General features: G+C 45.1%; 1 protein-coding gene across 2 annotated transcripts in view; it reads left to right on the top strand.

Moving 5' to 3' along the window:
- LOC308381474 (uncharacterized protein) overlaps nt 1–21,706 on the top strand; it is a 50,599-nt gene that overhangs the window by 12,407 nt on the left and 16,486 nt on the right. The window contains exons 2-6 of one of the 2 annotated variants that reach the window (XM_080859046.1): nt 9,788–9,973; nt 13,151–13,219; nt 17,303–17,466; nt 18,760–18,868; nt 20,352–20,456. In XM_080859046.1, the coding sequence (XP_080715172.1) occupies nt 9,788–9,973; nt 13,151–13,219; nt 17,303–17,466; nt 18,760–18,868; nt 20,352–20,456 (633 nt within the window). The remainder of the gene's footprint in view (nt 1–9,787; nt 9,974–13,150; nt 13,220–17,302; nt 17,467–18,759; nt 18,869–20,351; nt 20,457–21,706) is intronic. The other variant, XM_080859047.1, reaches the window with a different exon arrangement.

Below are 21,706 nucleotides of genomic sequence, written 5' to 3'. Positions count from 1 at the left end.
GGGGGGTGGTGGTTTGTGTGTGTGTGTGTGGGAGGGGGGTCGTGAGCTGAGTGAAGATGCTACATCATTGATGGGCCATCCATGATTCATGCGCTCCTTCAGTCGTTTGCTCATGCCTGCTCATGCCGTTGTTGCTCCGCTCCATATTCTCTGTGTGAGTGAGCACTGCACATGTGGGTGACCCACTTCAACAGGCAAGCATGTACACACACACACACACATGTAGCATACACACATGCACACTCACACACACACACACACACACACACACACACACACACACACACACAAACACACATACATACACATGTAGCATACACACATGCACACACATACTGTATACATGCACACACAGGCCTAAGCATGCACATATGCACGCACACACACACATGTAGCATATGCACACACACAAACACACACACACATACACATGTAGCATACACACATGCACACACATACTGTACATACATGCACACACAGGCCTAAACATTCACACATGCACACACACACATGCACACATGCACACACACACACAGAGACACACACACATGCACACAGATACAGACATGCACACACAGGCCTTAGCATACACACACACACACACACACACACACACACACACACACACACACACACACTTGCACACACACACACACACACACACACACTCAGTGGGTCCGTGGGAGAAGTGTGGCTGGAGGATCACATTCCACTCAGCTGGAGGAATAAGAATGCTGGCCCTCCTGCGTCTTTGACCCCCCCCAAAGCCCCGTCCCCATTCCTTTCCCATCATGCCCTTCCCTCCCCTCTCGTCAGGCCGTGGTGTTTGTTGACATCCCACTCACCCTCAGGCCAGGCGTGGCAGCGGCAGCAGCGGTTCTCCATCAAGCCTCCTTACCCATCTGATGCATGATGGGCGCTGCTGGGTGACATTTTTAACCCGCCCTTTAAACGGCCATTCAGGAAGCATTTCCACAGGAAGCATTATGTTATGCAACTAGAATACACTAGACAACAATGATGGAATTAAACCAATGAGGGTGGATGAATGTGTGTGTGTGTGTGTGTGTGTGTGTGTGTGTGTTCATCAACAACAATGAAAAATTCTAAAATTCCTCATTATATTTGAGGAACCCAGGTGTTCTTTAGAATGTTTATTTTACAACATTCTAAACACACTGGAGTGACGGTACCTGCTGAGGGTTTAAGTCCATTTATGCTACGCTATTATCTCAGAGGCTAACCCAGCAGTCTCCCCCAGGCCTCTGTGTGTTTCACACCAATGTCGACATCATCTTTCACTTTACGGATCAAAAATATATATAAAAATGATGATATACATACTATATATGGAGATATACCTGTTTCTTTTATAAGGTGTAGTGGTAAATGGGTTGAATTTGCTGTATGTTTTGGGAAAGCCCTAACCAGAACACATCTTTTGCTTGTAGACTTTTGCATGTCTGTAGACCTGTTTGGAAAAGGAGCTTCCAGCAACAATAGGGCAATGCTAGTGTCTGGTTTGGATTAAGCCCTTGATATGCTCATAAATAGTTGGTTTCATTTCAGGAGTTAAATGTCAGCTAATGTTATGCTCTATTTTAAGCGGAGCGTCAAATGTCAGCTGCTCTGTGTATTGTGAAAGGGCAGAGGTTTGAGTGCATCTTAAGGTGACTAGTGTTGTGGTTAAGGGCATTGTGGATTTGAATCTCCGTATTGTTCAGGTGAGCTTTCTGCCTCTGCCTGAGTACATCCTGCAGCAGGGCCACCTTCTTAATATGTTGGAGGGTTATATGCATTACACACACAGACTTTCTCTCACTCTCTTTCTCTCTCTCTCTCTCTCTTTCTCTCTCACTCTCACAGACTCACACACACAAATCATAGTGTCAAGCATACACAGGCCATAACGACAGTAGATACAATCCTTGGGTAGGGAGTTTTAACAGATTTTCTAAAGATACTGAATTAGTTGAAAACACTTGTACTCTCTCTCTCTTTCTCTCTCTCTCTCTCTCTCTCTCTCTCTCTCTTTCTTGCTTTCTCACACACACACACACACACACACACACACACACACACACACACACACACACACACACACACACACACACACACACACACACACACACAGAAGCAGCCTCTTCTGCTCCTCGTGGGATTGGCTGTTAGAGCCGTGCTCTTTCCACTGTGCAGTTGCCATCGGTGAAGACAGAGGGGAAGCACATACTGCACATGCCTGAGGGCTGCCTAACCCAGTTCCTCTTCTCTGCCCTGTCATACTAATGCTGATGGCTCGTCAAACACACACACACATTTACACACACATTTACACACACACACACACACATTTACACACACACACACACATACATAGGACCACTCAAACACACATACACACACATACACACACACACACACACACACAATCACACACACACATTTACATACATACACACACATGCACAGGACCACTCAAACACACAGACACTCACACACTTCTTGCATGCACACAGGAACATATGGACATACACACACACACACAAACACTCTGACACAATCTTGCATGAACACAGGAACATCTGCACACACAAACACATGGACACATACCTACAGATTCACATGTAACGATGTAACGTAAACACACGCCACATCGCCACTTCCGGTCTCATGTAAACACTAGATATACACAAACAGGGACAAGAGCAAGTATTCAGCTGGTACTAACAGGCACACACGCATGCATACACACACACACACTCACAATTAGGTGTTTGCCAGGGAACAGGGACGTGCACAGGAATTTTGAAGGGCAGTTGCTCTGCCCTGGAAAAAAGGGGCAACACATAATTTTTTTTGTCACAGCCACTGCCACGCCCCCGTCATCTGATCGCAAATTTTGCCAATATCATTTTAAACTCTCACTAACCGCCGCTGCCACGCCCCCGTCCCCTCATCGCAAATATATATATTTCCTTCGGAGGGGCAACTTCCGTTGAGGAGGGCAAACGGGCAGTTGCCCAAGCAACCTTAGCCCACTCCTGTGCCTGTCCCTGCCAGGGAACATATTAACACACAAACCCACATGCAAATGGCCATTTTCACACAAAGATCCAAACAACACACACTGAAAACTCACTCACTTTTTCTTTCTCTCTCTCTCTTGCTCACACCGTCACTTTACACACACATACACAGGACCACTCAGACACACACACAAACACACATGCATTCAGAAATACACACAGACAGGCATCCAAATATACACACACACATACTCACACACACGCATTCAGACATAGACATGCACGGCATCACCCCCCACCTAATTCCACCTCTGTGCTGTTTCAGTCTCACATTGGCCTTGCGAGGGTTTATTGTGATTGTTTGTTGTGAGGGTTTGTTGTGATTGTTTGTTGTGAGGGTTTGTTGTGATTGTTTGTTGTGAGGGTTTTTTGTGATTGTTTGTTGTGAGGGTTTGTTGTGATTGTTTCGGCGAAAGTGACTGAATTTGCTGCAGGAATTGTCAAAGTTGTGGTGATTTTGGGTTGAATTAAAATCAATTGCAAATAATGCTGACATTGCATTGCAGTTTGTGTAAATATTGCTGTAATACGGGAGAACTTGCAACACGCAATAGCAGGAAATCCTTGAATGTCATGTTTTTGTGAAAACAAGTAATATAGGAATTCCATGGTTTTTTTGGCGGTAATACTAAGAGAAATGTGCAATGAACAATTATAAGGCAAGACATCCTTGAATTTACCTGAATTTGTGAAAATGTGACATCGCTTAATCTTGTAGGGACTGCTGCTTGAAATGCCTCCTTGTTTGAACACTCCTCCTACAGTGGCACACACACACACACACACACACACACACACACACACACACACACACACACACACACACACACAGCATGGCCAGATATGGAGTGGAAAGACACAATAGCAAATCTCTCCCTCCTTGAAGAGGCTTCTGAACCTGGGGAGCAGTTATCTGTCACGGTGGGATGTGTGTGTGCGTGTGTGTGTGTGTGTGTGTATGGTTCAGCAAGCACTCATGAAAGGAGCCACTACGGAGTGTGTTTGAAAAGTAGCAGGCTAGCTGATTGCCAACAGTCTTGCCTTGCAAACAACGGCACAAAAAAAGGTGGTTTGAATTGATACTTTCATAGTTGACTTGCAGTTACCCATTAGTGTCTGCCTTTACACATACATACATTTGAAGCTCCCCTCCCAGCGTATCTGCTTGTCCTGCCGTGTTGAGTCCTTTTACCTGCGTCTCTGCTTGTCCTTTTACCTGTGTCTCTGCTTGTCCTCCTGTGTCTCTGCTTGTCCTTTTACCTGTGTCTCTGCTTGTCCTTTTACCTGCGTCTCTGCTTGTCCTTTTACCTGCGTCTCTGCTTGTCCTCCCATGTTGAGTCCTCTTACCTGCATCTCTGCCCTGCACTGCTTCACTGTGCCTTGACGCAGCTGAAGGTTATGTTTGATCAGCCTTATCTGCTGGAGTGTGTAGGCAGGACCCTATTGCACTTATGGAGGCTTATGTGAGTGCGGTACTACAGTACTTCAGAAGTGTGCAGATGTGGTATTATGGTACCTGTGGAGAGGTTGTAGTTGTCGTACATTTCAGCATTTGTTGTTGCGGGGGGCCCTCTGTCCTTCCTTGTTTACAGGCTGAGTGACACTGGTGGAATGATGGATAGCACACATCACAGAAAATATGTACATCTGTGTACGTGTGTGTGTGTGTGTGTGTGTGTGTGTGTGTGTGTGTACGTGTACGTGTACATGTGTGTGTGTGTGTGTTTGTGTGTGTGTGTGTGTGTGTCTGCTGGTCTCGTGATGCCCAATGGTAAACCCAGTACCTTTTATGGGTGTGGCCCTCTGTGGGGCACTCAGTCACCCATTCCTATTTTTAACAAGTCTGTCGCGCCTCTGGGACTGCAACCTGAGTCTGAATAGCCATCTCTCTCTCCCCCCCTCTCTCTCTCTCTCTTTCCCACACCCTCTCTATATCTATCTCTCTCTGCCCCCCTCTCTATCTATCTCTCCCCCCCCCCTCTCTCTCTCCCTCTCAACCCCTCTCCCCCCACCCCCCCTCCCTCTCTCTCTCTTTCCCACACCCTCTCTATATCTATCTCTCTCTGCCCCCCTCTCTATCTATCTCTCCCCCCCCCCTCTCTCTATCTCTCTCTACCCCCTCTCTATCTATCTCCCCCCCTCTCTATCTCTTTCTACCCTCCTCTCTATCTCTATCTCTCTCTTTCTCCCCACCCTTTCTATCTCTCTCTCTCCCCCCTCTATCTATCTCCCCCTCTCTCTCTCCCTCTATCTTTCTCCAACTCTCTCCCCCATCTCTCTCTCCCTCCCTCTTTCCTCTCCTCTTTTTCTCTTTCTCATTCTTTCATTTCTTTACTCTATCTCTATCGCTCTCTCTCTCTCCATCTCTCCATCTCTTTCTCTCTCTCTCTCCCTCAATAAAACTCCTCTTGTGAAAGCTCACCACACTTCAGCCACAGACCCCATTTCCTGTACTGTAGAGGCGCGCGGGGTAGGGGGGGTGGGGGTCTGGCGTTACAGGAGCTGACTGGTGCGCATGTGGCAAAGGCTTAGCCCAGACTAACTCCCTTGTGTTTCAGCAGCTAAAATAGACTTCGCTGAATCTTTGATGTGCCTCACCAGTGAGATACAGCTTGATGAGTGGACGAATCTGATACATTTGCAGCAGGTTCCCATGGAGAAGGACTTGATTGGTATTGAACAGTCCAGGCCTTCAGCGTTATTCGTCTCAGTTAGAGAGAAGAGAGCGGGCAGTCTGGTGTGTCTGAGCTGACCTTTGACCTCTGTGTGCCTTTGTCTCATGACATGAAGTTAAAGATGAAACATTCTTTTCAACGTTTTAAGCAAAGTTGGCATAATATTTTTGTATTAGTTTAAGATTAGTATATCATTTAGAGAGTAAAAAAGGCATGGAGCATCATGCCAAAGTTTGGACATAAATGTAATGTATATAATATGCTGGGCTACTGGATGGACTGCTTAGGCTGGTGTCAGTGGACTGCTTCATCTTCGTGGGCAAACTGAAACTATGAAAACTCCATGTAGACAGTACTGGTGCAATAGGATAGTATTATGGGATAGCAAAACCTCTGTTCTGTCATAAGTATACAGTATGTAATAAAGCATGTAAGTACTGTGGCCCAATGAAAGACCTTTCATTAGTTTAATGATCAGTGTTGCAGTGTTTTCACTAATCTAGTGTTTATACTGTTGGCTCACCCAGACTGGGCCTGTCGGAGCATGTTTCTCTCTCTCTCTCTCTCTCTCTCTGTCTGTGTGTGCTGTAGGTGCGTTTTCTTTTCTCTTTAAAGTTTTTGTCTTTCTGCAAAACATCCTGACATAAACACACGGTCAGACAAATATGCACAGACACGCTTTCAAATATACAGACAGATATCCCCCACACACACAGGTGCATAAACACAACCTTCCACCCATCCCTTGCACATACAGACACACACAACCCGACCCTCACCCACCCACACACACACACACACACATACACACACACACACACACACACACGCACACACACACACAACCTTCCTTACAGCAGACCCTCCGCTTTTTCCAGTGTGAGACTCATGTGGTTTTGGCAGAGTTCCTGTTGCCATGCAGACCGGTCGTCATAGCGTCCGTCCTCCGCTCCGGCCCCCGTGGCTTCGTGAGCTGCCCCGGGCCAGAAGACAACACCACAATAATCTGCTCCCTTCCCACAATCCACCACTGCTCCTCCGCTAGCTGCCGTTACAGCCGGCCACACAATAGCCCCAGTGTTCAGGCTTACAGGATACTTCATATTGTGTTTCAGTGAGCACAATATCATATGTGGGACCCTCCTCTTGACGAAAGAAAAGGGTTGAATTATCTCTAGATGAAGCACAGAGTATGGCAATTATTCTTCAGTAAATCACTTGCGTAACAGTTGCGAGAAGGTTTTGCTCACTGTGCAACAAACTGAAATGTTCCTTCCACCTATATGGAGTGGTAATCATTTTATTCACAGTATTTATTCACAGAATATCTCACTCAGACATTTACACACTCAGTTTTATCTCTGGTGACAGACCACATTTTCTTGATTTTTCTTACCTATTGTTGTTATTTAAACGATTTAAGGGTGTGTGTCTGTGGGAACCCCCTATGTGTGTGTGTGTGTGTGTGTGTGTGTGTGTGTGTGTATTTTGATGGTTGTCTGAGCTGACCTGCCATTTACCCCTCAGAGGTCAAAGGTTAACAGCCATGTCTGTAGACTGGTGTGTCTGGAGTACTACAGACTGACAGACTTTGCCTCAAACTACACAAGTGGTGGACAGTTGTGCATTGGTTTACTCACAAGTATTGTATTGTATCGTACATAGCGTAGCATATTGTATCCTATCCTATCGCATCGCATCGCATCGTATCGTACTGTACCGTATCGTATTATATCCTATAACATTGTGTCCTTCTTGTGTCCTGTACTATCCTATCCAATCTTATCCTACCCTACAGTGCAATACAGGACACCAAAGTTGTCTACTGTAGTTGATATTTAAATAGGATAACCTGCTGTTTCTACACCATGAGATATTCACAGTGTTCCTGGTTCCATCGGTTGATTGGTTGTTGTGTTTGATGGGCTTCATTTTCTGTGTACATGCTAATGATTTCACAGGGTTTCTGACTTCATCTTGTAGATATTTACTAGTGAGGCTCTCCAAGATATTATGGTCTTTGTTATGACCCCTCCAGCTTCTTGTTATTTTCCTCTTGCTTTGTTGGAGTTGCTGCTGAAGATGATTTAGTTTGTTGTTTGTACTGTGCATCTGGTGCATCTGGTAAACCGTATCAAAATATATTTTTTCTGCAGGAGATTTGTTTTTATGTGATTCATTTTAACAAAAGAAACCTGCTGCAGAAACATTGTCTGTAACAGTAAGCACAAATGTACCCTTCCTTATAAATATACTTCATGGCGTTTCAGTTCTGATTTCTTGATGGGATTAGCGGGTATGTTATTGTGATTACCTCACAGCCTGCTCCGTAATATCTGTGGTCGGGAGAAAGACTGACCTAAAATGCATGTCTTCCTGCTGTCTCTCTGTGCTCCCAGGCGTGTGTGTGTGTGTATGTTTTTTTTTTTTGCGCTGCCCTGATCATGTGTGCCTGTGCGCAGTTGTTTGTATCATAAGTGCGTGTGAATACGTTTACATGAGGTCGAATGAGTGTGTGTGTGGGTTTGTTTGTGTGTGTGATGCGTACAATGTATGTGTGGGAAATAGCAAGAATACCTGAGTGTGTGTGATGTTTGTATTCTGTATTACCGGTATGTAAAATTGTGTGTGTGTTTGTATTCTGTATATGTAAAATTGTGTGTTTGTATCTGTGGTATGAGATAGCAAGTGTATATGAGTCCGAGAGAGAAGGCAGAGAAACTGCAGAGACAGAGATTGAGAGTGAGAGAGTGAGAAAGAGAGAGAGAGAGAGGGAGGAAGGACAGGGATGCGAGACTCCATTCACACATAGAGAGGAAGTTAGGCAGATATGAGAGACGAGGGAGAGGGGGATATGAACAACACTCCAGAGAGCTAGAGAGAGAGAGAGAGAGCGTTAGACAGAGATGGAAGATGAGAGAGGGAGATTCCAAGGAGAAGTCTGTCTGCTTTAATATAGTGGGCTGACTGATGCCTGATGTGATGCCAGGGCTGGGGTGTGAATGAGATGTTAATGGGGCACTAATGGAGCCAGAGCACTGCTGTAAAGAGCCCCAGCCCCAGCCTCAGCCTCCAGCATCAGCCTCAGCCCCAGCCCCAGCATCAGCCTCAGTCTCAGCCCCAGCCCCAGCCTCAGCCTTAGCCCCAGCCTCTAGCCCCAGCCCCAGCCTCAGCTTCCAGCCTCCAGCCTCAGCCTCCAGCCTCCAGCCCCAGCCTCCAGCCCCAGCCTCCAGCCTCAGCCTCCAGCCTCAGCCTCAGTCTCAGCCTTAGCCCCAGCCTCTAGCCTCATTCTCAGCCTCTAGCCTCATTCTCATTCTCAGCCTTAGTCTCAGCCTCCAGCCTCCAGCCTCTAGCCTCTAGCTGCTGTAAATTAGGAGATGCCCTTAATGCTACTGACTGGTACTATAAAGCATGAATAAAATCAATAAAGAATTCCACTGATGGTAGACCACAGAAGAAGGTCACCTCAGGATTTACAGTAAAGAAATGCTGTTGTCAGCAGGGTCATAGCCACTGTGTAAGGACAGCGATAGATGGAGGTAGAGGTAGGTAGGTAGATGTGTCATTGACCTTGCCCTGTGAGGTACATTTGGCATAGATAAACATACAGCCGTGGGCTCTGATGACAAACACCACACCAATACACCTTCACCAAAACAAGAGATTAAAAAGTGGGGATTAGGGAATTCCTGTTGCCTGGACCTGACAAGTGGAAGAGGCAGACAGGCAGATACCTGTCCTGCGACGATGTCCTGTGACGTAAAAGACAATCAAGTAGTGGTGGCCTCAGACAACAAACATGACTGCACCACTTTTTTTTTTTAATGACTGCAACACATGCTCAACATACACTCACCAAACTGTTTAAAAAGTGCCTGCCACACACGCTCAACATACACTCACCAAACAGATTAATGCTTGTCAGAAGGCTTGAACCTGTCGGTGCACCAAACCTGTTGAACTCTAAAGGCCCTCCTGCATGTTGGAGTAGTTTGTGAATCTAACTATAGACTGTCTTCTGCCCAGGTCTGCCCCCCTCCCCCAACCCCAGCCCTAACGACCTGGACGCCAGCAGCCCGCTCAAGGCAGACGACACCACCATCACAGACTCCTCTCTGGTGACAGACCCCCCCTCCAGAACTGCCCCCGCCAGCAAGTCAGATGGACGACCCTCCACACCCGGCAACAGCAGCAGCCCCCAGCCCAAGAAAGGTAAGACCCTCCTGGGGGGAACATCCTGTGAATGTCCTGTGGAACTGTCCTACGGAACATCCTGGGGGGGGGGGGACATCCTGTGGGACCGGATGCCTTTTAATAAAGGAGTCTCTGTCTTGTATGGTGAAAGAAAATGCTTTGACCTTGAGACGTGCTGCAGTAAAAGGAGAAATAATTTACGTATTACTATTTCTGTTGTACAAAGAGAGTGTGTTGAGAAAGAACTCAGTATTAGACAAATAATACTATTATAAGTATGGTTTCACTAATAGGCATATCTAGCATCTAGCGTATCTCCAGTACAGCTGCCCTGCGTATGTGATAGATGGTAGCAGTAGCAGGCTTTTAGCCCTGCGTATGTGATAGATGGTAGCACTAGCAGGCTATAAGCCCTGCGTATGTGATAGACGGTAGCACTAGCAGGCTATTATAATCCTCCTGTTCATCTCGTCTCTTGTCTGCACATCTTCATCAGGCTTCACATACGGATGCTGCCTTCATGAGCGCTGGCAGGGTTGCACAGACTTAATGACTGGAAACTAGGTTAGACATTTGGGCAGCGGGCTGTGTCTGTCCATGCAGTACACCTGTGAGAGAGCAGAGAGCTGTGTCTGTCCACACAGTACACCTGTGAGAGTGCAGAGAGCTGTGTCTGTCTACGCAGTACACCTGTGAGAGAGCAGAGAGATGTGTCTGTCCACACAGTACACCTGTGAGAGAGCAGAGAGCTGTGTCTGTCCATGCTGTACACCTGTGAGAGAGCAGAGAGCTGTGTCTGTCCACACTGTACACCTGTGAGAGAGCAGAGAGCTGTGTCTGTCCATGCTGTACACCTGTGAGAGTGCAGAGAGCTGTGTCTGTCCACACTGTACACCTGTGAGAGAGCAGAAAGCTGTGTCTGTCCATGCTGTACACCTGTGAGAGTGCAGCGAGCTGACTGGTACCCCTGTTGCAGAAAATCCCCAGATTATATTAAATTAAGAGATCAGACCATAACATATATGTTCAAACATTCATGAAGTGCCTTGTGATTTCATGAAGTATAAATATAGCCATATGCAGGCATAGATATTTGTCTTGAATTAGAGGAGTACAAAAATGAAGATTTTACGGTCCTTTTAATGTCCGTAAAATGCAAATGCTGTTAATTGAGAGGAGCTACTGACAGCCCTAATGAACTGCACCTAGTCTGCTTTCCCACAGTCGTCACATGCGAACAGAACATGTGGACCTCCACAGAAGGCACATTCTGTGGCATGTGCCCCCCACATCTCCCCCCCCCCCCCCCCCCTGCCCATCTCCCCCTCCCCAGACAGATGGCTTTGGCAGAGAGCCAAATGTGCCGGGACGGGAAGTGGGATAGGGGGAGTGGGGGAAAGACACTTAGATAGTTCACTTTTGTTTTAGGGGCCGGAGCTGCAGACAGACTGGAGGAATGGTGTGTGTGTGTGTGTGTGTGTGTAGTGTGTGTGTGTGTGTGTGTGTGTGTGTGTGTGTGTGTGTGTGTGTGTGTGTGTGTGTGTGTGTGTGTTTGTGTGTGTGTAGGGTATGTGTGTGTGTGTGTGTGTGTGTGTAGGGTGTGTGTGCTTCACTAGTTGGACCATCTTGATGGTTGACAAGCTCAGTGATGGAACTCTTTGATGGTCAGAGAAAGGGAGGGAGGGAGAGAGAGGCAGGGAGGGAGAGAGAGAGGGAGAGAGCAAATGAGGGGGTGGAGTGAGAGGCCTGTTGCCATGGAGACCGGTCCGTTGCAGTTAGGCTGCACCAGCGTTCTTCTCGGAGAAAAGCGTCGCATACATATTGCATAGCGGAGAGACATTTATAATGGAGCTCTGCACCTCCTTAGGGCCTTAGGGCCTCCTCCCTCCCTCTGCACAGGGTGCCATCAAAGCAGAGCCTCTTCTGCAGGAGCCTGAGGACGGTAACATGGGACCGGCCCTCAGGGTGACGAAAGACTGACTGAAATTTGAGGGTTTTACCGCCGACGACTGAGTGATAATCAAAAACTTCACCAGGCAAGGGGGGAAGGCTTGTCCTTGAATTAAGAGGGAGAGAGAAAAAAATGCGGTTCATTAGCAAAGCAGTTTTAAAACACGAATGGAAAATGTCCCGAATGGCATTGATTTGAATTAAAGCAGTAGACTCGCCAGGATTCGATTAGCCTTAGAGAAGTCATCAGTGTGTGATGAGGCACGCCCCATTAGGCCATGAAGTCATCCTTAAACGGAGACAACAACACATTTCTGTCTGCAAAAGTCACTTCAAGAGTCATCCCTTCATCAACTTTTCCAATCAGTATATTCCTCCCATTAGAAAACTATTGTAGACACATAATACTGTTATAACTATGGTTTCACTAATAGGCATATCTAGCATCTAGCGTATCTACAGCTGCCCTGCGTATGTGATAGACGGTAGCAGTAGCAGGCTATTATAATCCTCCAGTTCATCTCGTCTCTTGTCTGCACATCTTCATCAGGCTTCACATATGGATGCTGCCTTCATGAGCGCTGACAGGGTTGCACAGACTTAATGACTGGAAACTAGGTTAGACATTTGGGCAGCATGCTGTGTCTGTCCATGCAGTACACCTGTGAGAGTGCAGCGGGCTGTGTCTGTCCACACAGTACACCTGTGAGAGGGCAGCGGGCTGTGTCTGTCCACACAGTACACCTGTGAGAGGGCAGCGGGCTGTGTCTGTCCACACAGTACACCTGTGAGAGGGCAGCGGGCTGTGTCTGTCCACACAGTACACCTGTGAGAGTGCAGCGGGCTGTGTCTGTCCACACAGTACACCTGTGAGAGGTTTGCTAATTAGGATTATTTATTAGGATGCTGGTACCAGTTGTGTTCTATTATATCATTTTATATAATATTATTGTATATTATATTATAGTATATTGTATTATACGTTCTATATATATATTACATAGTCTTTGTAATTGGCTTGGTATAGAAGTGTGTGCTGATTGAACAAAAGCGTAAGCATGTGTCTGAATCTGTGTGGTCTCCTGCGTTTGTGTTTTTCAGATGACTATATCATATTATATTTTGTATTATATTATATTATATTGTATTATATTCCATTATATTATATCATTATATTATATGATATTATATTATATGATATTATATTATATTATAGTATATTATATGTATGTTTGTGTGTTTCAGATGGGAAGAACTCTGAGCAGAAGCAGAAGCAGGCCAAACAGCGCCGAGAAGAGAGGGCCAAGTACATAGGTGAGAAAACCAACTCAATTATAGTCGTATAACAATGATAATATAATAAAATAATAATAATAATAATGTAGAATATATTTATATCTTGATTTAGATAGAAATCTATTTGACTTCCGTGAGACATTTGCCACCATGGAAAGATGAAATTCATGAATTCCCATAATGAAGGGTCAAGGTTAGAATCTCCTGTGATGCAGTGACATTGCAACCCCTCACATCTGTTATAAAGACAGATTGTTTTAACCAGAGCGACCAAAACAGACATAATCTAGCAGTCTACCGACTTCCTTGTCCACGTTGTTTTGATATTCACTGCCAACCCAAATCTATCCCTGCTCTTGCAAGCCTGACCCACTGACCACTGTGTGTGTGTTTTATGGCACTGACATGTGTGTGTGTGTGTTGCCCTCTGTGGGGTGACTGACGTGTGTGTGTGTGTGTGTGTGTGTGCTTGTGCTCTCTCTCTGACGCTGCAGAGGAGCGTACCCTAGAGCAAGGTAAGTCCCGTGACGTGACGTGTCTCAGTGCTAATCCCCCATGATGCATCATCACGCCGCTCATCTCAATCAACTTGATCCCTTTTTGTGTTTTTATTTTTTTTAAACACCGGTTCCTATGGCAACTGAGCTGCAAGAGCAGCGGCACGTAGAGAGTGTATGGCGGATAACTGCAGTCAACAGAAATATGAAACCTATATTGCATATCTAATGTAGTATGCTATAAGATTGCAAATAGTTTCATCTTTCAGCCGTAGCTATAATCCATACAGACAACTTATATAACAGTTCACAGACAGATGACAGGTGTCAGTCAGCTGCCATGTAGGACCAAATGAAACCTGTAGTGCAACCGAAATGGCCCCCTCACTTTCGCCTCACACTCAGAAAAGACTTTCTTACGTTTTTATGTGATCGATTTGGTCCTTATCTCCTGATGGGGTTAATGACATGGTTAGCTGAAGTAAGTAAGTGGTCCATCAAATGTGAAGAGGTGCCTGTGCATTTCTTACACACGATAATAGACCTCTCCTTGCCTGGATGGGGTTTGAGACCGGGGCGTGCTGATTATTCATGTGCTTCTGATATTATGATTGCCACATCCATTGTTGTGTAAATTCAAAAATAACGAGGCGATTTTGAATTATTGCTTTAATTAAAATAATTCAATATTCCAATATTCAAAATTGTATCTGTAACATTAAAATAATTAAATATTCCAATATTCAATATTGTATCTGTAACATCCATTTAACAAGTCCGCCTCCTGCATCAGACCTTTACTCCCCATTGCTCCTGAATGACTTTATGGAGAGCGTCTGAAGAGGTGCTGTGTTGAGTTAGAAAGATGAAGCCATTAAACTAGTCAGGCATAGCCTCTAGCAGAGGCTGGTGTAATTACCCTTTCTCAGTCACAGCTATCACCCTGCTGAAATATTCCACTGTGAATCGGCAGCCGCGGGAGGTTTCTGATAGAGGCAGACTTTGTAGCGAGAGTATAAGAGAGTGAAGAGACGTTTGCGATGTTAAATGCAGTGGCAGCTTGTTGTCAAATACGTGTGTGGCTGGTGTAGTGTAGTGTAGTGTGTGTGTGTATGTATGTATGTGTGTGTGTGTTTGTGTGGTTTAGATTATTGTGTGAAAGTATGCCAGTATGTGAGTGAGAACATATAATATATATATAAATGTGTGTTTATAGTTTATATATACAGTACTGCATGTGTGTGTGTGTGTAAGAGACAGATAGGGAGAGCGAGAGAGAAAGAGAGACAGATACAGAGAGAGAGAGAGACAGATAGACAGACAGATAGAGAGAGGGGGAGGGAGAGACAGATAGGGAGAGAGAGAGAGACAGATAGAGAGAGTGAGAGTGAGAGACAAATAGGGAGAGAGAGAGACAGATAGAGCGAGAGAAAGAGGGAGAGGGAGAGAGATGAGACCTTAATGCCACATGTAGCCTCAACAATGCACCCCTCCAGAGGCTCGGCTGTGTCTGTGTGTATAAATCAGCGTGTGTGTGTGTGTGTGTGTGTGTGTGTGTGTGTGTGTTTGTAAATCAGCGTGTAAAAAATGCAGAGCTCCCAAAGAAAAGAACTCCAAGCCTCCATTACCAGTGCGAGGGGATGTTTGTAATACCGGTGTGTTAAACCTTTACAGCTCAAAGTCACTGCAGCCCCATCTCTGTATTGCTGTACCAAGCCCCCCTAATGTGATTACAGTGTTAAGTGCTAGTGTTGCCCGTATTACTGTGAGCTAATGTTGGAGTAAGGCAGAGATGTTAGAGGGGAAGTAAACCAGGCTAATTCCATTTATTCTTACTATAAAAAGGGAATTTCTATGTCCTCGAAAATCCAAATCCGTATTCATGAGAATTGTAAGGAATGTGAAGTAGAAAAGCTGCTAGAGTATTAGGGTAAGTGCTTCAGAATTGGACTGCTAAGTTGAAGCGATGAATATTAATGCATTAATTCACTTCATTTTACTGAATTACAGCTGGTAACAATAACAAGAAAGAACTGTCAAAGTCAGTCAAAAGGGTGCATCCTTATCAGACCTTCCATTGATGCACACAGTGCATTAATTCACTCATTCATTCATAAATTCACGCATTCATTCAGAGCCAATCCTTCACCCTTCTCCACATCTGTGTGAGGCCAATTGTAGTATTTCCTGTCGTTCCCCTAACCCCCCTTTATCATGTTAAACTCCCCTCACATCTCACTGGATGTGGCTTTGTGCTGTGTTATAGGCAAGTGTATTGTTGATGCGTGTGTGTTTGTATATGTGTGTGTGTGACACTGTGTGTATTTGTGTGAAAGTGTGTTTGTGTGTGAGTGTGTGGGGTTGTGACTGAAAAACAGGAAATTCCAGCGTGTGTGTCTATGTGTGTGTGTGTGTGTGTGTGTGTGTGTGTGTGTGTGTGTGTGTGTGTGTGTGCATGCGCGTGTAATGTGCCGTGGCTGCCTTAGGGGAGGCCCGCTGTGCCGAGATCAGCTCACCGCCGGTACGCCACACGCTGCAGCTCTTAAATAAGGAACCCAGACTGCCACTTTATTGGTTATTAGAATCTGGAACTTAAAGATGGAATCACTGCTGTAGTCAGCTGGAACTTAATTACATACTGCGGAAGGCTGTTGCCTTCAGCACCGGTGGTCCCATTCAGCCTTGTCTGTTTATTTATTTATTTGTTTTTTTGCTTGTTTGTTTGTTTTGAGAGCATCCCCTTATCTAAATCATCTTATTATTATGATGTCCACACTGGGGGAAGAGAGCTAGAGAACCTCCACAACAAAGTGAAATTAAATGAGTCACCAGTGGTTTTCCTTCCCACAGTGAAGAACTGCAGCATGCACTCCCAAATTATTACTCCAGTTAGTAGGAGAACATTTGCCACCATTTTGTAGAATGGTGTAGCCAAGTGACATGTAGAAACAATTTTTCTCAAATTCCCAGGGGGACAACTCCACAAATCACTTAACTTCAGAGCACCAAGTACACCAGCATGCATTTCTGCCCTCAAGTCCGTTGTGAGTCGTATGTATGTAGTGAATGCACACATGTGTCACATAAATACAAAATCAATGAAGATCAGTAGAATTCTGATAAAATAAAGATTCAAACCCATCACAGGGTTGCCATGCCTTCATTCTAATTCCCATGGTTACAGTAACAGTTGCAGCTGTGTGCTGATATTTCTGCCCTTAAGTCAGAGAGTAAAAAGAAGGATTATTACCCAGGCTTGCCACCATTTTACAGTTAACTTTAGTGAGCTCCATACTGAAATACAACTTACATTTCTTTACCCATGTGTTTGTCACACAAGTAAGGGATTAGTTAGTTAAGAGAGGTGGAACACAATCCAGGCCTACAGCCCACTGTCTACAAGTGTTTAAGTGTTAGCTTCAGTGAGCTCTAGGCTGAGTACAATATACGTACATCTCTCTCCTCAGGTGAGTTCTGTAAGGTATGTCTCACACAGGTGTGGGAAGCGAAGAGAAGTGGAATGGAATCCATGTTTGCCACCAACCCCCCGCACCCCAACCCACTTGACCTTGACCTTTGACCTGTGAACTCTGCCCCTCTGCAGCTGTGAAGAAGGCCCAGTGGCTGGAGAAGGAGGAGAAGGCCCGGCGTCTGCGCGAGAGCCAGCTGGAGGACCGGCGCAGGAAGCTAGAGGAGCAGCGTCTGAAGCTCGAGAAGAGACGCTCCCTCCTGGAGGAACGCCAGAGGGAGAAGCTGGAGAGGAACAAGGTGAGGGGAAATAGTGATAAGTAGGGCTGAAGGATTCATTGCGTTTGCGATAAAATCGCAATATGATAAAACGAGATTTTCTAACCGCAACGTGCGCGATTACAACGTGGTCTTAAAAAAGAAAAAAAAATTTGCACACAGTGCATAAAGTGCATGCCTTTGGTTTATACTTACTTATACTTGGTCTATACTTTGTTAAAATTACTAAAATGTACAGTGGCAAATAGCACCCAGTGATAAAGGTTCTCCACCCTGCCAATGATAACTAGAACAATAACTGTAACAATGACAATATGAGCATCCACACTGACCAATGATAACTAGAATAATAACTGTAACAACGACAAAAAGCCTTTAAAATTTCGATGGATTCTGATTGGCTGTCAGTGTTTCTGTCGTTCACACACTTGCTCTGAAAGTGATGACCACAACTATCGTTTTTCATGTCATTACCATTAAAATAGATGGTGTGGACGTTGCTGTTCTTTAAGCTGAATAGCGATATTCAAAACTAGCTTTTGCAGTTATGGTTATTTGTTGTTGACAGTATGGATGGACCTTTACTGTGTTAAGAGTGGCCATGTTTCTAACTAGGCACACAGAGTAGAGGAACAACATGGGCACAGGCTGTCATCACAGTGTCACTGTAAAAGCAGTAGTTGTTTCCTTAAAGACACTCTCTGTGAGAGATAATGTGAGGACAGGCAGCCGTGATGCCGTTACAGTGGAAAGAGTGCCTGTGTTTCTAACAGGCATAATGGCTAGGGGAACAAGATGAGGGCACACAATCATAGTGGTGTTACTGTAAAAGCATTGGTTGACACACTCTAGTCTAGAGGAATAAGGTGAAGACGTTATCAGGTGTGTCTATAAACAGAGTGTCCGTGTGTTTCTAAAAGGCATATTCCGTTATCACGTGTGTCTATAAAAAGAGTGTTTCGTGTTTCTAAAAGGCATATTCCACAAGATGAAGACACGTAGTCATCACGGTGTCACTGTAAAGGCATTGGTTGTTTCCTCAAAGACACTGCAGAGAGATGAGGGGAGGATAAGGAACAGTCATAATGAAGACCAGGGCAGACCCAGAGTTAGATATCAATGCAGTATTTGTCTTCCGGGCTCTCAGACACCCCACCTAACCATCTGGACAGAGTGTTATCTAAGGTTATCTAAGGATAGTTAAGAGGGTACACTTTGTTTATTGGGACTCTCAACAGCATGCTGTATAGTGGCTCACTCACTTGAAGCGTTCAGAAACACTGCATTTACTTGTGCCCTTCTCCCCCACGTCAGGAGAGGTATGAGTCGGCCATCAAGAGGTCAACCAAAAAGACGTGGGCCGAGATTCGACAGCAGCGCTGGTCCTGGGCTGGCGGCCTCAACCAGACGTCCCGCAGGGAAAGTGAGTGACCCAAACTACAACCGGACACCACACAGCACAACACAATACAACATAGTACTAAACAACACAACACAACACAGAATGGTACTACACCTTCACATCACAAAATGACACAAACACAACTGCACACCACAAAACTCTACACAACATCACACAATGAAACACTCCAAAACACAAAACTCAATGGTACCGATGAACTTGATGAAACATAATAAGCAGCCTATAGTCTATGTAATCAGGCTATTCATTGAGAAATGGAGACTGAGAGGAATGGATAATACCTCTGTAAGTCTGTTCTGAGGTATTTGCTTTAACATGGCTAAGTCCACAGTGACGGCAGCCTTGTTGTTATTTCTACAGTTAGCTACTTTGCTGTGATCTGTTCTGAGGTTACACAGAAACTAAAGTGATGGAAGAGGAACTGACCAATTCTGTATTTTTATTTATTAATTAATTTATTTTATGTTACATTATTTGATTTTATTTTGGTTTCATCACCATGGCTACCTGACCTTCAACCTTTGTCGTCATGGTTGTTTCTTCGTTGTGTTGTTTTTTATGTTGTTTTGTTGTTGATCCTTTCCCTCCTTCAGGCAGTGGAGGAGAGGACGTGTCTCATTAGTCAGGCAGTGTGAGGCTGAGAAGGGCTACTGTAACAGGGGTCTGTGAGAACCTGTCTCTTTAAGGGGTTACGTGTGAAAGCCCGGCTTAGAACCCCACATGGTGTTGTGAGGGTCACGGAGCTCTTCTCTCTCATCGAGGTTACGAGAAGCACTCCTTTATTAAAGCGCTTGTGTTCTTCTGGATGTGTACGGCCCTCTGTCACATACAGGAGAATCTGGGTTCATGAAACATTTCTTGATGAAGTTACAGTACCCTTCTACTGGCTTAGTTTGTTCATTGATAATGTTTATGTGGATTTATGTTTTTTTTTTTTTTTTTTTTTTTCTACATTTTTGCTGTTTTCATTCGCTTTTCTTTGAAGTCTGTCCATATCTGTCCCATTACTATACGTATGTGTATTTATCTGTGTGTCTGTCTTAAACTGTCTGTCTGTCTGTATTTGAGTGTTTTTGTTCACACCTTCTCATGTAAAAGTCTAGTTCCTCTATTTTTAATTTATTTTTATCAGGTTCTAAGTTGTTGAGCGGACCCTGATCAGGGGAGTTTGATGAGTCATTGACTTCATGACTGTTTGGCTAAAACTGTGACGTGAGAGCCAGAGAACATTCTAGATGGGCCTCTGGAGTTTTCTCCAGCCTTTGTCCTTCCGGACTGCATGAAGTTACAGCACTCACATCCTACCTCTCTGCCCCCCTCAACAAGAGCAGGGGTGGGAAAGATAGCGGGGGGGGGGGGGGGGTTCTTCAGATGATGGCGACGTGACCGGGAGATGGGGCCCTGACCAGGCCCTTCCTGGCACTCCTTGTGAAGTGAACTGAGTGTGTGTGTGTGTTGTGTGTTGCATTCTCTTCCGTCGCAGGCAGATGCTCGGCCTCCACGGTCAACCTGCCGAGGCAGCTGGAACCTGTCATTAACAACAGGCTGTCCAAGTCCTCTGCCACGCTCTGGAACTCGCCCAGCAGAAGTAAGGACGAGCCGTGTCAGTGTCACCTGTGACCTGTGACCTGTGACCTTTCCCCCCACTCGCCCCTCACCGTCCTCCAAATCCTCACCCGATCTGATTTTTGTTTGTTGTTTTTTGGTCAGTTTTGAGTTAATTTGGGCTGGGGGGTGTTTGGTTTGGTTTCTGGTGCTTCTGTCTGCTTGCCTGTGCTTGGTGGTTGGTCATTCACACATTCCTCTTCCTCCTCTTCCTCATCCTCTCACCCACGCCTGTTCTTGCATCGTGGGGGTTGTGGTTGTTGTTGTTTTTGTTTGGGTCTCTATTGTTTGTTTACATATTTTCCTTCCCTGAGTGCATTTTGATCAACCTCACATCATTCTCTGTCCATGCCCTTGTGATGGCTCCTTGTATCCACAGCGACACCATTGATAGGTTGTCATGACAATCTCCTCCTCTCTTGTGTTGATGTGGATGTCCACTCCTCCTCTCTGTCAGTGATGATGTGTTGGTGGCAGAGGGAGTGGGTACATTTGCATATAACCACGTAGCCACAAGTAGCAAGATATCTATAGTGTGATATGATGAAGTTACCCCTCCAAGGCTAAGTCCCTAGCTGCTGTGCTAGCAATCTGACACAGACTTCATTTTATCCCTGTTGAGTTGTTTAATTAAAAATGTGGAAGTAATTAAAACTTTAATGCCTACACCAGAGGACTGTGCGCTTGCAATCTTTTACAGCCTAGACATAATTGCAAGTATATATTATATTATATGTAGTCAGTATATTAGCAAGGTGTCTTAATCACCTTACACAGAGGAGGCTACTGCAGATACAGGACTAGATAAATAAATAAACTGAAGCAATCCATGGAATATATGAATGGGAAGAAGAGTTAAACAGCTTCACATAATTAAGTAATTTTTTGTGTGTAAATGTATACACCAATTGCTATATAGCCTATAAGACCGTAGGCTTTTTGTCACAATGTCATTCGTTATTTGGGCCTGTTGTGTCTTTTGTGGCTCTGAATGGATAGCCATAGTGTGTAGCACTGTGAATGGATAGCCTAGGCCCTATAGCACTGTGAATAGATAGCCATAGCGTATAGCACTGTGAATGGTCTGAGTAACCCAGGTGTAAAATGTGGGGTGGAGTTGGGTTTCTTAAGCCTATAGCACTGTGTATAGTAAGTGTGTAACCCAGGTGTAATATGTGGAGTGGAGTGGGGTTACTTAAGAGCAAACCTATAGCACTGTGTATAGTGAGTGTG

This window comes from Sprattus sprattus, assembly GCF_963457725.1.
Source record: "Sprattus sprattus genome assembly, chromosome: 20".
Taxonomy (NCBI): Eukaryota; Metazoa; Chordata; class Actinopteri; order Clupeiformes; family Clupeidae; genus Sprattus; species Sprattus sprattus.
The sequence above is the reverse complement of the archived record's forward strand: the minus strand, read 5'-3'. Positions and strand labels throughout refer to the sequence as shown.